This window comes from Staurois parvus, unplaced genomic scaffold (assembly GCF_062004578.1).
Source record: "Staurois parvus isolate SC_StPar_1 unplaced genomic scaffold, SC_StPar_1.0 ptg000186l, whole genome shotgun sequence".
Lineage (NCBI taxonomy): Eukaryota > Metazoa > Chordata > Amphibia > Anura > Ranidae > Staurois > Staurois parvus.
This window is the reverse complement of record NW_028317982.1, coordinates 3,551,914-3,568,539: the sequence shown is the minus strand read 5'-3', so window position 1 is coordinate 3,568,539 and position 16,626 is coordinate 3,551,914. Positions and strand designations below refer to the sequence as shown.

The window sequence follows — 16,626 nt, the reverse complement described above, 5'->3', positions numbered from 1 at the left end:
AATTTACCTACTGGCGGGCACAACTAAGCTGCCACACCTTCCCCGTTATTACCCTAAAAGAGCAGGAATCGGTGTATGGGTGTATGGTATGGGCTAGCCTGCGGTGCAGTACAACATCTTACAATCTTACACAAATCTACAGTATTCCCCCTCCCATAACTGGTCCTGTAGCACGTGCCTGAGTATTCCTTCTGAGCAAAATGCCAGTCTGGCTTAAGTTTGTAGGATTTTATCAGCTCTCCAATGTGAAATGTCACTTTAAGTTGTGGAGTCCTTCCAATGATCAGTAACAACACTTGTGGCCTGACACAAACAGAGACCCTAACTAATTAACTATAGACCTGTCTCAGTCCTATAGGCGCCAACACTGAAATGAGGTGCGTGCACGATCTTACCGACCCGGGTCTGCTTTTCATCCACTGGCGACTCTGAACAGAACAAATGTCTCTCCACGAAGCATGCAATATCACAGTATATATAATGCTTAGTTCCTCAGCTTCCCATCAGCTTCCTGGCAGCAATCCTACTTTCCTTGAACAGGGTTAGTATCTTGAACACCATCAGCTTCACTCAACTGAATTTTTTATTACGGCGGGCTGTCCTCACATCTGGATGGCATCGGATTCTCAGATCACACAGCCCCCCTTCTCTCTCTCAAGCATGGCTGCTCTCCTCTCCTTTTCCAGTTCACTCTCTCAGTGAAAAACCCCACCCCTTCATGAATATAGAAATCTCTATACATTCTGAGGCTGTGTTAGAAAAAACAGTGACATCTTGTGGCTAAACTGCAGAATGTCAGTCAGAACGTTTTTAATTTACTTCAATCCGTGTTCAAATAATGAAAGCCGTTTCCCCATCTCACACTCGTGCTGTTAATTTTAACATAAATCCATGCTGTAAAAATGAACACTGTCAAGGCAAAGCAAGCAAGGATAAAAGACAGATAGTACAAATACATTATGCATGTTCAGTTTCCACAACACACTTGAATAAACAAAGAAGAATTTTGTAGTATAAAAACAGACACTCTTATATAATAAAACATAAAAAAAAACAGTCTGCCACTTCTGCCAATAGGAAGAGAACATTGGACATGGAAATTCAATTATTGCAGAAAAACTTTTAACGCAATTGAAATGCTTGAGTGGTGTAAAAGGAGTGGTGGGTAAGAGCCATGTTTAACAAAGAGAGAGTTGAACTTTTAAAAAGAAAAATACTGGCTGCTAAACTAAACTTTTTAATTGAATGAACACAACTATCCATTATATCTCCTTTCACACCCGTGAGGAAGCCCCCCATAGTGAAATGTGTCAGTGTGTGTGTATGTGGCATCGCAATGATGGAGACATTGTTTGCTGCTTTCACCTGTACCACCCAAACTTGATTCTGGAATATGCTGCATATATTTACAGGATCCAACTGCCATTATTTTGTCTGTACCTGCCAGATAGTGGTGTTCACTGCATGCATTGCTACAGCCGGAGTTATTTATGCAGCCCTTCATTTTGTGAGACTGTACCATTTATATGTACTTATCACGTGTGAGCAGTGTGTTTATGATAAAATCACTTGAGGCTCTATATTGACTTTATTAGGAGAATGCTGATCACCTAAGTGTGCAACCAAGAGGCTTTACCAGAATTGCATGACATGATCCTACATTCGCCAATGATTAGAGGTGGATTGCAGTTACTATTTTTTAAGGATAAATTCACCATTCAGAACATCTGTACTTGGAGTGGAACATGTAACATGTTGCCACTCCTGCTGCCAGTCCCCCTGATCCCCCCCTCGCTGTGACAGCGGGCAGGAGATCTTTTCCCTGCACCTGCTGTCACTTTTTGACAAAAGGGTGACTTTTTTGCTATTAAACATGTCCAATTAAAAATTTTAAAAAATCACATTTTGTCATTAATTTAGGTCAAAATGTATTCTGCTACATGTCTTTGCTGAAAACAAAATCCCAATACATGTAAATGAATTGGTTTACATGAAGGTTCTAGCATCTACAAATGGCAGTATATATACTGGAATTTTTTTTTATACTAGTAATGGCGATTAGCGACTTATAGCGGGACTGCGGCGGGCATTCTGACACTGGGTGGGAACTGACTAACTGCCAATGACATCCCGGTGACACTAATACAGTGATCAGTGCTAATAAAAAGCAATGACACTGTACTAATGACACTGGGCAGGAAGGGGTTAACTTTTGGGCAATCAGCTGTGTGTTGTGTGTGTTTTACTACAGAGATATGCTGTTTTGTATTTCTCTGGTGTGCAGAGAAATACAAAGCAGCATGTCCTTGCTGGCAGGAGCGAGACCTGTGTTGTTCACACATAAGTCTACCCCGTCAACTTTGCACGGCCATTGCTGGGTGCTGGCGGGGAATCTCCGGCTGGGACCCGGTATAACGTACATGTGACATGAATGTACAGATTTGAGTAGATAAGATATGGCAATGTAATCATAGATGTAGTTTCAGTCCTTCTCATTAAAGAAATATTCAGTCAAAGGCAGGGGCAGACTGACAACTCATGGGGCCCCCGGGCAATAGGGGATCATGGGGCCCCTGTGTCCTAGCCCAAACTCCAAAAAGCCTATGAAAAAGGTACCAGGGGCATCTCATGGGGCCCCCTACTGACCCCGGGCCCTCGGGCAGTGCCTGAGTTTCCAAATGGTCAGTCCGCCCCTGGTCATAGGTACTCAGACAGATGGTCATCAAATTAGCATCTGAAGGGACTAGCTTCCTCTGGATGTGATGCTTAAGTGCTAATAAGATTTTGTCACCTTCTGGGGAAACAGGTTGGAAGGAAATGGCTCAAGACAGTTAGGCTGCAGACACCAGGGGGTCTCCGATCTGACATTGATGAGCTCTAAAAGAATATACATACATCAGAGAAGTATGTTTCATCCCTCATAAAAGCTAAAATATTAGTTGCAGTTCCTTCTGATGCTGCACTCTGTGGGTCACATCGATGTATAAAAAACATATTTTTGGCTTAGGTAGAAGGCCAGGAAAATGCAGGAAATGGTTAGGTGGCACTGGAGTGCAACAGTCGAACAGTGTTTGGTACTGTCGCGATTGGACTGATGCGCTGATGCCGGAAATCCAATCCCCGACTTGGTGTTTCAAGCTGCTCTTGGTCCGATTGAACTTGGGCTGGTCAGCACCCAGAACATCCTGTGTGCAGGTACAGGACCACCCCCCAGGGTCAATTGGCAGAGGATTAATGTCCCGCCTACATCCACATCCCCATAAATTGAGTACCCAGGCATTGGGACATTGTGATTCGTATGGAGCTGGTTGATTGACTAATGGATTGCTGCATTTCCCTGACTTGCTCCAGTCACAGGATAGATCTTGGTAAAAGTTTTATTCTGTCTTTTATTCCCTTTTTATTTTATAATGAATAGTCATTTGTGTGTCTTCTTGTATTTTTTTGAATTTCTGTAACTTTTTATATTTTGTACATATTTTATGCACTGCCCACTTTCGGGAAATTAAATCTTAAAATTAATTAGTGACTTCTGTATACTTAAGCACGGGCTCATATCTTCGGAGAGATTAGATTGGAGAGATTAGATTGTATTGTATTTTAGTGCCTTTAAACGCTCGGTCAAGTTCATTGCCAATCTGTATGCAATTGCACTGCGTGTGGGCAGATTGCATGAGGATTGTAAAAGGTAACAGATCTGCCAGACGGAGATCTGTGTGTGTGGGGTGTCTCAGCAGACCGTTCTGCGGATAAACTGCTGGGTGGTGGCAGGCTACCTTTTGTGGTGTGTCTGTGGGGGTGTGTGGACAGTGGAAGAGTGATTAACACCGGGGTTCTAGCTGTAGGATAGCTGGAAGGATCCTAGAAAGGTGTGTAATTACTAAGCTGCTCCTCAACTCTAATCAGTGCACCAGATTGTATGTAAGATTTGTATCTGCCAGTGTGTGGTCAGCCATCTGGATTGGAGTGGAGTCTCCCTCTGGTGGTGGCCAAAAGGTAGTGCGGGCTGTGAAAGTATATCACGGCTGATCTTATATACGGTTTTATATATTCAGAGTTAAGTCCCCTTTATTCCCTCTTACCCCAAGTCACGGCCGCATGTGCACGTCTCGGTTAGCTAGTCGCTGTGGGTGTGGCGTGTGGGGAACTCGTGACAACCGGTCATTGTCATGCCTAGCCGCCAATGGCGGGGCGCACATGCGTGGGCTCCCTACCTGAAGATACAAATTAAGTATATATACGCCATTTTGTGCAGCCCTGCTGCCCTGTAGGGCGACGGGGAAGTGGTTAATTATCCATTGCTATATGTGGTCCTATTTAGGAGGCTCTGAAAATTTTAAGTTAGGATTGCAGTATACAGCGGTGCCTTGTCGTGGGCACTGTGACTTATGTATATAATTGCAAATGTGTGAAAACAAAATGCTCAGTTTTAATGTAAATTGTTAGACAGGGTCAACTTGGTTGGGTTGCAGGCTGGCTGGTAACTGCAGGGAAATCTTTTGTTTTGTGTTGTCCTTCCATGTGCACCTTACTGGCAACTCTAGGAACATTTTACAGGGGGGCATATAAGATACCACAGTCAAAACGGGGGGGGGGGGGGCGCTAATAATTTTTACCACTAAATCATACCACTGAAAAAATCGAAACAGGTATATACAAAATAAATAAGATTGAAACATATGAGAGTAATGCGGAATGCAATGACACCTTGTTATTGTACTAACCTAACACTTAAAAGACAAGCTTTCATAAGTTTTCCTTTCTTCCTTGGGTATTGCTTCAGACCTGAGAAAGAGAGGAAAAATCTCAAGAGCTTTTCTTTATAGTTTAAAGGACAGTGTACAGAGATCAGCAGTATGTAGGGCAGTGTACAGAGTTCAGTACTATATAGGGTGGTGTAAGGAAATATATTTTATTAACTGGCATCCATTTTGTATAATGCCTCCATTTCTAGACGTGTGAACAGTTAGTTTCGGTTTTGTAACTTCTCTCTCGTTTTTTTAGACTAGTTTCATTTCTGTAAATAGAACTACCTTATATTGTATCCTTCAGCTATTGGCAGTTTCTGTTCTTAACAATTATATTGATAAGAATGGAATGTTTCATTGGCCATCCTGAGATTAAGCAACACCTACTGAGTTCTATATAACCGGCGGTGTACAGAGGTCAGTAGTATAAGGGGCAGGGTATAGAGGTCAGTATTAGGTAGGGCAGTGTACAGAGGTCAGTAGTATGAAGGGCAATGTACAGAGGTAAGTAGTATGAAGGGCAGTGTACAGAGGTCAGTAGGATGTAGGGCAGTGTACAGAGTTCAGCAGTATGAAGGGCAGTGTACAGAGGCCTGTAGTATGAAGGGCAGTGTACAGGGCGTCAGTAGAATATAGGGCAGTGTACAGAGTTAAGTAGTATATAGGACAGTGTACAGAGGTCAGTAGTATGAGGGGCAGTGTACAGGGGTCAGTAGTATGAGGGGCAGTGTACAGGGGTCTGTATTAGGTAGGGCAGTGTACAGAGGTTAGCAGTATGTAGGGCAACGTACAGAGGTCAGCAGTATGTAGGGCAGTGTACAGAGGTCAGTAGTATGTAGGGCAGCGTACAGAGGTCAGTAGGGTGTAGGGCAGTGTACAGAGGTCAGTAGTATGTAGGGCAGCGTACAGAGGTCAGTAGTATGTAGGGCAGCGTATAGAGGTCAGTAGTATGTATGGCGGTGTACAGAGGTCATTAGTATGTAGGGCAGCGTACAGAGGTCAGTAGTATGTAGGGCAGCGTACATAGGTCAGTAGTATGTAGGGCAGCGTACAGAGGTCAGTAGTATGTAGGACAGCGTATAGAGGTCAGTAGTATGTAGGGCGGTGTACAGAGGTCAGTAGTATGTAGGGTGGCATACAGAGGTCAGTAGTATGTAGGGCGGCGTAAAGAGGTCAGTAGTATGTAGGGCGGTGTACAGAGGTCAGTAGTATGTAGGGCGGCATACAGAGGTCAGTAGTATGTAGGGCGGCGTAAAGAGGTCAGTAGTATGTAGAGCGGTGTACAGAGGTCAGTAGTATGTAGGGCAGTGTAAAGAGGTCAGTAGTATGTAGGGCGGCGTACAGAGGTCAGTAGTATGTAGGGCAGTGTACAGAGGTCAGTAGTACATAGGTTGGTGGTATCTAGGGTGGTATCCATAGGTCCGTAGTATATGAGGTAGTGTCCAGAGGTCTGTAGTATGTACGATAGCATCCAGAGGTCTGTAGTATGTAGGATAGCATGCAGAGGTCTGTAGTATGTAGGATAGCAGGTAAGAAGATTCCAATTAGCAGGGGATCAGCTCACAGATCCCCTGCTGATCTGAGCAGAGCAGGAAGATGACAGGTCCATATCCACTCAGTTTCTGCAGAGCGGACACAGTCAGAGCCCACTCTGGACTTTGGGTGGCTGGATGTAAATGGCCTCTGCTGTCCATTTACACCTGACTGCCTTTTGATCTGTCTAAACAGAAGAGGAGGGATCCCCTTCATTTTTTTTTCTTTGTCGGACTACAGGTAGGCGGTTTGAACCCCAACCAATTCGCATGACATGTGCAAAAACATTCCTTCCTATGGTGCCTGTTCCCACCAGTCCGGTGCATTGGCGGTGAGGATTTATTGCGGTTTTAAAGAGTCATGTGCAATTTCTGAGCAGTGTGGTCCGGTTCAGGTGTGGATTACAGGCTATTGACCGCATATGTGTGAACAAGATAGGAGATTCTGAGCTAATCCTGTCCTGAACCTGATGTAAACCAGACATGAACCAGTGAACAACTACTGTATCAATTAGCTGTGAAACCGAGTTTCAATCCGCACCGCACGTGTGAATCAGGTTTGACAGCTAGAGCTGCAAACTTCTTCTCTGAGTATATTGTACTGCCGGCTCTTACTAATCCCAGATGACAATTACAGTATACTGGGAGGGGATCCCAAAAGCAGGGCAGAGAGATTAGACATGCCACACATGCCCGTGTACAATGAGGATGTTTTTTGGTCATGTGTAGCATGCCTAAAGCCTATAACTAGGTAAAGAACCAACTCCCCCCCCCCCCCTTCTGCCAAATGGTGTAAGAGGTAGTGGGGAGGAGTTATAAGAAACAAAGTCATATTTATGGGTGAAGCTCAGGTTTAAGTGGTTAATTTCATGATTTATTGCTTAAAATAATTCTGTTGCATAGTGGGGTAGGCTCCAGAGCAGGGGCGGACTGACAATTTGGAAACTCGGGCACTGCCCGAGGGCCCGGGGTCAGTAGGGGGCCCCATGAGATGCCCCTGGTACCTTTTTCTTAGGCTTTTTTGAGTTTGGGCAAGGACACAGGGGCCCCATGATCCCCTATTGCCTGGGGGCCCCATGTGTTGTCAGTTCACCCCTGCTCCAGAGTGTAAGTACAATAGGTACCTAACTGTCCTCCTGATTCCACCTGCCTATCTGCAGCAATGTCTAAAAGCTTTTGTCACTCTTCAGACCAATATATGTGTTGTAGTATCGCAAGTAAGAGATTCAGGACACCAACCATGAGGTCTAAGCCATGTACTTGGCTGCCTGGCTATAGTGACAGCAGTGTCAGGGATCCAGTCTAGTAGCACTTAGAAGGATTATAATATATTTAGTCACTAAAAATTAAATTTTCTTCAATCTTTCAGGAATCCCTATGGCCCTGCTTATTTGGATTTATTCTGATCCCAGCTGTGACACAGCTGATGGTATTGCCCTTTTTCCCTGAAAGTCCACGCTACCTTCTCCTAGAGAAGCAAGACACCAAGAAAGCCGAGAAAGGTATGTCACTGCCGGATGAAGAATTAATGTAATGTGTCAACGACAAGTAAATATTCAGTTTACCTAGTCCTGCTGTCATAGCAACTATTGTCAGAACTGACAAATGCACCTTATTTTACACCAAAACATCGACACAAATTAGAAAATTAAAATAGACAAACTGGAGCATCTGCACAGACCTTTTAAGCATAAATAATTTGGGAATCTTGTACTTCAATTTTCATTTTTTTTGCCTGATAATAGGTTCAGATTATTTGCCCTTAACAACTTGCTATCTGACTATATTGTATCTTGTTCCTCTATCTCTTAGGGCCGGTTCACACCACTTGCAGTGCGAGAAACGCAAAAATGAATGCGCTCTGATGCATCTTTTATGATGTGACTTTGCCCTTAAAGCAATACTAAAGGTTGATTTTTTTTTGTTAAACAACAAACATATCTATACTTACCTGTTGTTTGCAGTGGTTTTGCACAGTGCAGCTCGGATCCTCCTCTTCTCAGGTCCCCTGTCGTTGCACCTGGCTCCTCCTTTCTGTAGGGTGCCCCCATAGCAAGCAGCTTGCTATGGGGGCACCCAAGCAGGTGTGTTCTCCAGCCACTGCTCCATGTGTCCATTCACACATGGAGCCGTGGCTTAGCCCCACCCCCTCTCATTCCTCTTTGGCTGACTGGCTGTGATTGATAGCAGCAGCAGGCAATGAGGAGGCAGAGATCCAGGACAGCTGAGGCTCTTGTGGACATTGCTGGTTCGTGATGGTAAGTATTGAGGGGGCTGGTGCAGCCCCAGAAGTGTCCATCAGTGCAGCCCCAGAAGTGTCCATCAGTGCAGTCCCAAGAAGTGTCCATCAGTGCTGCCAGTCAGTGTCCAACAGTGCTGTCCTATAAGTGATCTTCAGTGCCACATATCAGTGCAGCCTCATCAGTGCCCATCAGTGCTGCCTATCAGTGCAGCCTCATCAGTGCTGCCTCACGAGTACCCATGAGTGCAGCCTATCAGTGCTGCATATCAGGGCAGCCTCGTCAGCGCACAGTGAAGAAGAAAAATTACCTGTCTGCAAAATTTTATAACAGAAACTAAGAAAATTTTTTTTTTCTAATTGTTTGGTCTTTTTTCATTTGTTTAGCAAAAAATAAAAAAGCCAGAGGTGGTTAAACACCACCAAAAGAAAGCTCTATATGTCTCAAAAAATGAATAAAATTTCATATGGGTACAGTGTTGCATGACCGCACAATAGTCATTCAAAGTGCGACAGCGCTGAAAGCTGAAAATTGGCCTGGGCAGGAAGGGGGTGAAAGAGTCCAGTGGGCAAGTGGCTTAGCTGGCTATACACTAGTATAATTTCATTCTTGTAGATTTTTAATGGCACCCCCATGCATCTGGCAAACGTGGATGGGATCATGACCATCAGTACCATGTGGTTTGGTGAGGCACAATTTAGAAAAATCATGCCTGCTGTACTTTTTGTTAGTTACTGAGCATTGAGCAGCCCATTGAACATGGCACCCCCATGCAACTGCCAAATGTGACTGCATTCATGGCCATCAGTACCATGCAGTTTGGTGTGGAAAAATCATGGCTGATGTACTATTTGTTCACTACTGCGCATTCAGCAGCCCATTTAAAATATTTGGTGAAAGTGCACCAAAAAAGATGCACCTGTTGTAGTGTGGCCTGGCCCTTAAGTAGGCTATACACTAGAAAATTTTGTTCGTGAGCATCAGTACCATGCGGTTTGGTGCAATGCAATTTAAAAAATCATGCCTGCTGTACTTTTTATTTGTTCCTGTGTGTTCAGCAGCCTATTGAAAATAAACGGGCTGCCAAACATGTGTGGAAAAAATGAGCACGCTCAGACCTTTTATGGTGTACCCTGGTCCTTAAACTGGGTACACACTAGTAGAATTTTGTTCCAATTTTTAATTTTAAGAATGTTTGGTCAATTTTTTAGCAGGGTCAAATCGACCTCAGAGATGAGATAATTGGAAGGAGCAGGATGGAAACTTTTTTGCAGATGAACCCATTTTTAACAGTAGATGTGATTTTCGGTCAGGAAATTATATTATTTCCAAAATTTAATTTTAAAAGCAAACAAATTTTGAAGTAATTTTCAAACGACATTTGTCAGCTCATTGACTGTACTGAGAATATTTTTACGACTATGATTTTCAAAAAACTACTAGTGTATGGCCAGTTGTGGGCTAGTAATACACATATGAATTTCTCTTGTTCAGCCCACAGGCTATTGCATTCTGACAGCCAGGACCCGCGGCTATCTGAATACTCAATCATCCAGTCAATCCACTGATTGGTTTCCATTACTGTTTGACCAGCAATTTTCCGCCCAGGTCCTTTGGTCCTTTTTAAAACCACTTGGTGTTGACAGAGCCACCTATGGATGGAATTTTGGCCAGTTATTGATGAATCATCCAAAATCTGAGGCATACAGTCATGGCCAAAAATATTGGCACCCCTGCATTTCTGTCAGATAAGACACCACTTCATCCAGAAATTTTTTGCAATTACAAATGTTTAGGCATTCTCATGTTTATTTCTTTTCTTTGTTTTGGTATGACGCAAAAAAGGGGAGAAACAAAAAGCCACGCAAAACCCTAAAAATGGACTGGACAAAATTATTGGCATCCTCAATTTAATATTTGGTAGGACACCCCTTGGAAAAAATTACTGAAATCAATTGATTCCTGTAACCACCAATGAGCTTCTTACTCCTCTCTACTGGAATTTTGGACCACTCTTCTTTCGCCAACTGCTCCAGGTCTCTCAGATTGGAAGGGTTCCTTTCCCAACTGCTGTTGTGCGAATTGACACAATTGTATCCTGTGCCTGAAGGTCAGCTTGAATTTGCCTGGAAGCTGATTGAGGTTCTTTAGCCACCATTCAAACAATCCTTTGTTGCAATCTTTGATCAATTTTTCTCTTTCATCCACATCCTGGGAGATTAACTACAGTGCCACGGGCAGTAAACTTTTTGACAATATTGCGCACAGTGGACACAGGAACATTTAGATCCCTGGAGATGGACTTGTAACCTTGAGACTGACCATGTTTTTCCACAATTTTTGTTCTCAAATCCTCAGACAATTCTTTGCTGCTTTTTCTCTTCTCCAAGCTTCATGTGGCATGCAGAGACACAGCAGAATGGCTGAGTCAATTGTTCACCATTTTAACTGGTTGCTGGTGTGATTTCTTGTCAGCACCTGTTAATTGATACAGCTGAGTTTAATTACAAATTACAGGAGCATCACAAACTTGGAATGCAATCATTTCTTACAATTTTGAGAAGGTGCCAATAATTTTGTCTGGTCCATTTTTGGAGTTTTGCATGGAATGTGTCAGATTTGGCTTTTTGCTTCTCCATTTTTTTTGCATCATACCAATACAAACAAAAGAAATAAACATGATAATGCCTAAACATTTGTAATTGCAACAATTTTCTGGGTGACAGAAATGCAGGGGTGCCAATATTTTTGTCCATGACTGTAGGTGTTAAGCTTTACTCTCCTTCTTCTCTTTTTTTCCTCGCTCTCACTCCATCTGCCTTTCTCTCTCTATCCCCTTCCTTTCTCTGCCCCCCCTTTTTTATCCCTTTATCTCCCCCTGCTCTCTGTTCCTTCTCCATATCCCTTTCTTCTCCTTCTTACATCATCCTGTCTCGTCTCTCTCCCCAACCCTCTCTCTACTCCACTGTCCTTTTCTCTCTTTCTCATATTGTAAATGACAATAACCATTGCAACTTCCCAGTCAGGCTTTGTACATTTTGATTAGTGATGCAAATGAGATTGATATGTATCCTTCAACATGTGTCATACTGTATTCCTGCCGGGTCTCAATCTGCCCATCTGTGAAGCTACAGTAATTCCTAAAGACATGCCTGGCATCATATTTGACATTGAGATTAATATAATTACATACATTATTCTCTTTGAAGTTAATGGCTTTATTGTACACATGATTGCATGGAGAACCTGTGGCCATCCAGCTGTTGCTGGTCTACACAATGTGATGGTTTATTACAATTCGGTGAGACATCTAGGGCCCGAATACACAACACGGTTTGGTTAATGGTGGAAACCTCTTTGCAATGAATATATACACGCTAATGACTATTGATAAACAATGGGCACTTTTTTAAAGAGTAACTCCATTTTTGTTGAGAAAAAGACAAACAATTCCCTGTGAGTGATCAATGTAGGCAGGACAGGGGTTGTAACAAACGTTGAAGCAGATTCCTACCTGTTGCTGCTCTAAAGAAATAACTGTTTTTTTTTAACAGGCTAATTCTGAATGGGAGGGTCTGTTTCATTATAATCACCTGATGCATGCTAAGGCTAGGTTCACATTCTGCATTTTCAGTACATTTGCAGATCCAAAGAAAAGCACTACAATCCATTTAACCTGTTTTCCTATGGGTCAGTTCAGTTTAGTTTCCTGTAATGTGTTTGTTACAGAGCCAACCCACACAGGAGCTTTAGGCAAGAGGCTAGCCTGCAGTCCCCTCAAAAAGCTTCTGTCCGGGTTGGGCCTGTCACAGTCAGCCAGAGTGGAGGAAGCTGTTTTCCCTTCCCAGCAAGGATCCATGCACCAGGGACAGTACCAGAGAAATGGAGTCCCAGCAGCTGGATGAGTGTACAGGAGATGGAGCAACTGGCTCATCTCCCCTGCAGCAGCTCTACAGTCTGGGAGAGGGGGTGGTCGTCCTCCCTCCCCGGCAGCAGTGAAGTGACTCCGGAGTGCAGGCAAGGGCTTTTTTTTTTTCAAACAGCACGGTGTGTTTTTGGCTCCATAGACTCCAATGGAAATGTAACAAAAATGCATATACAGGCGTTTTTGGTGTGTTTTCTGCATGACAACAGACACCTGCTCCTAGCAACATTAACTTCACACCCCAAAAAAACATTAACAATGCATCAAAAAGGTGCATGGAAAATGCAAAACGCGCTGTAAAACATGTCGCAAAAACGCATCAACGACACATGCATAGATGTGAACCTAGCCTTAGTCCTCATTTACCATTCGTGTTGCCTTCCAAAGAGTGATCTGTATTGGATCACTCTTCAGCAGGTATTTTTACCCCTTAAACCGTGCAGGATGCCCCCATTCAGTTGAATGGGTCGCATTTGGCAGGTGGTACTGCCTGCTGAACACGACATCAGGGATCATTTTTGCTGTGCCGTGATGTTCCGCAGCACATGCACACCCTTTCCACTATCTGTGTAGAAGGAGGAGCAGTTTGTAGGCAGGTGTAATTTGTGCTCCATCCAGTAGGGAGTGCAGCGCCACTGTATAGATGGAATAGAGGTTTAAAAGAACATTGTTCCTCTGCAGACTATAGGTGGCTCAAGGAGAGCAGCTGTCTGATTGGACATGATAAAGCTTAGATGCTGAGTAGGCTCTGCTGACTTCCATTATCCAATCATGTGCAAGCAAAAATGCTTTTTTTTTTTTTAAATTTTCCTTGCATGTGATTGGGTATACTTTGTTACTTACTTACCTCGGGAGCAACAGCACTTGCAAAGTGCACAATCTAGTTGCCAGGGGCATACCTACAGGGCTTGCAATTGTGACCCGGCCGCATACTGCAGGGGGCCTGTGTGGCCCCCCTGTATGCCTGGATATGAAGTCCGGTGGGGGCAACTGCATATAAAGGAATCAATCTCTCCATTTTCCTCCTGCAGCCCCTGACTTCTCCTCTTCTCCCTCCCGCAGGCATTGAGCAGCTGCAGGAGTAAAATGGAAAATGGAGAGATCAATTCCCCTGCCGTTCCCCCTATACAGCTTTTTCCTGCTGCCCCCGTCCCCAGGTGCTCTCCATTCCCCATGCTCTCCACCCCCATACTATTTAGCCCCCCATGCTCTCTGACCCCCTGTGCCCTCTGCTTCCTGTGCTCCTTGGCCCCCCTGCTCTCAGGCCCTGCCCATGCTCTTTTCCAACTTCCCCCTTCCTCCCAGGTCTACCGGGTTACCCCCTCCCCTCTCTTGCCATCAGCTGCGGTGGATATGTCAGGATGGAGAGCGGGGAAGGGGACGGTAAATACAGTGGTGTATTTTCTTTTTGTGCTGCCCTAGGCAAAACAAAAATCAGGCGCCCCTCCCAAATAAAAAAAAAATGGAGAGAGAGAGAGAGAAAAAGAAGCCGGATATTCCCAGAGCCACAGGCAGAGAGATGTGTTCTTCCAGCACTCACCTGCACCTCTCTGGAATGAAAGCAGCCAGTCAGTGTTGCCCTTGTGCAGGAACGAGAATTGGCCTCTTCCTACACCCTCCAGAAGCCGATGCCACTCTTGGATCCCATGCTCAAGCAGTGCCTCACCTGGTCCCCATATTTTGCCACTTGAGTCCCTTCTTCCAGGGGGCAGCCCCCCTGAAAAATTCCACCCTATGCAAATGCCTTGTTTGCCTCGCGGTAAGTGCACCCCGGGGTAAATGTGTTTACTGGCTCCATCCTTTCCTGAATGGAAACTCTGTGATTGGTACCGATCACTGACTATGTCAATTCATAGCTGAAACATTGTACACTATGGGGTTTATTTACTAAAGCTGGAGAGTCCAAAATCAGACTCCCTTCTGCATAGAAACCAATCAGCTTCCAGGTTTCATTGCCAAAGCTTCATTGAACAAGCTGAGGTTAGAAGCTGATTGGTTTCTATGCAGAAGGGAGTCTGATTTTGGACTCTCCAGCTTTAGTAAATAAACCCCTATGTGTTTACTATGCTTCAGTTTATATTGAATAGGAAGATCTGTGCCGAGCTATTCCTGTTTATTGATTGTGTGCAGCTGAGGATGCAGAGAAGGAGATCGTTCCAAAGGTGGAACATCAGAGGTCTGGTTAGACACCAAAGCCCCCCAGAGGGACTCCTAAAAGATTGTAAAATTAAATAATATTGTAAAAAAATTATAAAAAATAAAAATGAAAAACAATTACTGACATCAGTGGCGGAACTACCAGGATCACAAAGGTCACACTTGCGACCGGGCCGTGTGTTGATGCTTTCTGACATGCCAGTACAAATTAGTGATACCTTGCTTGCCTTATGCCATTACTTGTGCCAAGAATGCCTGCACCAGCACACTGTCTGGGACTGTATTGTGTCGGAGTGATGTACTAATCGTTCTTGTTACTGCAAGTGTTAATACCAGTGATACCAACAGTATTTCTGCAAGTACTCCTGTAACATTTTGCCATACTTCTTTTCCAAAGACAAGAACTGTAACCTCTCATTGGTCTCTGTGTGCGTGCTCTCCATGGATTGGGTACCTCAGCTCCTGGACCCACCCAGAGAGAGAGATATCATTTTACCCCTATACAAATCATTAGTAACACTTCATCTGGAATATGCAGTTCAGTTTTGGGCACCAATTCACAAAAAGAACATTGGGGAACTGGAGAAAGTACAGAGACGGGCTACCAAACTGATAAGAGGCATGGAGGAGCTCAGCTCTGAGGAAAAGATTAGAGGAACTGAATTTATTCTCTCTTGAGAAGAGGAGATTAAGGGGGGATATGATCAACATGTATAAATACATCAGTGGTTCATATAGTGAACTCGGTGTAGAGTTATTCACCCTGAGGTCATCACAGAGGACAAGGGGGCACTCTTTACATCTGGAGGAAAAGAAATTCAATCTCCAAACACAGAAAGGTTTCTTCTCAGTGAGAGCTGTGAAAATGTGGAATAGACTCCCTCAAGGGTTGGTTCTGGCCAGCTCAGTGGATTGCTTTAAAAAGTCCTGGATTCTTGACTATTGCACCAGAGATAGGCTCGTCCACTTCCCCATTACTACCATTACCGTTCCGCACCAACCCCCTTCCCCTTAACCAATTATACTAACAAAAGACATAACACCAATTTTGGAGTAAATGGCCAACATGGCCTTTTATTAACAACTCAAGTTACAATACACCAACCATTCCTTATAACAGAAACCCACATAATTGTTGTTGGTCTTCGAAGGCACCCCAAAACGATCCGAAATGCACCTGCGGACAACCATATACACTAGGCCTCCAGCCGCAACCAACCAGCTCGGAGACAACCATACCGTCCGCAGTGCAGCACCACCACCTTCCAGTTAAACCTTGGTTAACTGGGAATGTCCCCGGGCATCCCATACCACGGATGGGTCCCACACCATTTGTTGTTTACCTTCCAAATAAGAACCGCCTCCAAAGACCAACAACCGCCACCAACCATTCCTTATAACAGAAACCCACAGAATTGTTGTTGGTCTTCGAAGGCACCCCAAAACGATCCGAAATGCACCTGCGGACAACCATATACACTAGGCCTCCAGCCGCAACCAACCAGCTCAGAGACAACCATACCGTCCGCAGTGCAGCACCACCACCTTCCAGTTAAACCTTGGTTAACTGGGAATGTCCCCGGGCATCCCATACCACGGATGGGTCCCACACCATTGTTGTTTACCTTCCAAATAAGAACCGCCTCCAAAGACCAACAACCGCCCATGAACCAACATAATCCCCCCCTCTACCTGGAGGGACCCAAAACTCACCCAAACAGGGAGGGCGGGAGGGAAGCTCACACTCTTGCCGTCCAGCTAACTGACTCCCCCTCACAGAACCTCCCATCCTAAGGTGCAGCAAAACCCCACCTACACCAACCTCTACCAATCAGCTACCCCCCACTAACAATAACAAAATCCTCCTGGAGCTACCTTAACCCTTTCTGCTCTTCCTTCCCCCACTCTGGGCCTAGTCATGTATGCCCTGCGCTATTTCTTCTTTCTTTCGCTACGGGCATTTCTTGACTATTGCACCAGAGATAGGCTCGTCCACTTCCCCATTACCACCATTACCGTTCCGC

At 44.5% G+C, this 16,626-nt stretch overlaps 1 protein-coding gene across 1 annotated transcript in view; it reads left to right on the top strand.

The window, feature by feature from the left end:
• Positions 1-16,626, top strand: part of SLC2A9 (solute carrier family 2 member 9) — a 424,638-nt gene that overhangs the window by 84,934 nt on the left and 323,078 nt on the right. Inside the window, exon 7 of the mRNA XM_089677407.1 lies at positions 7,650-7,782. Coding sequence (XP_089533533.1) covers positions 7,650-7,782 — 133 coding nt within the window. The remainder of the gene's footprint in view (positions 1-7,649; positions 7,783-16,626) is intronic.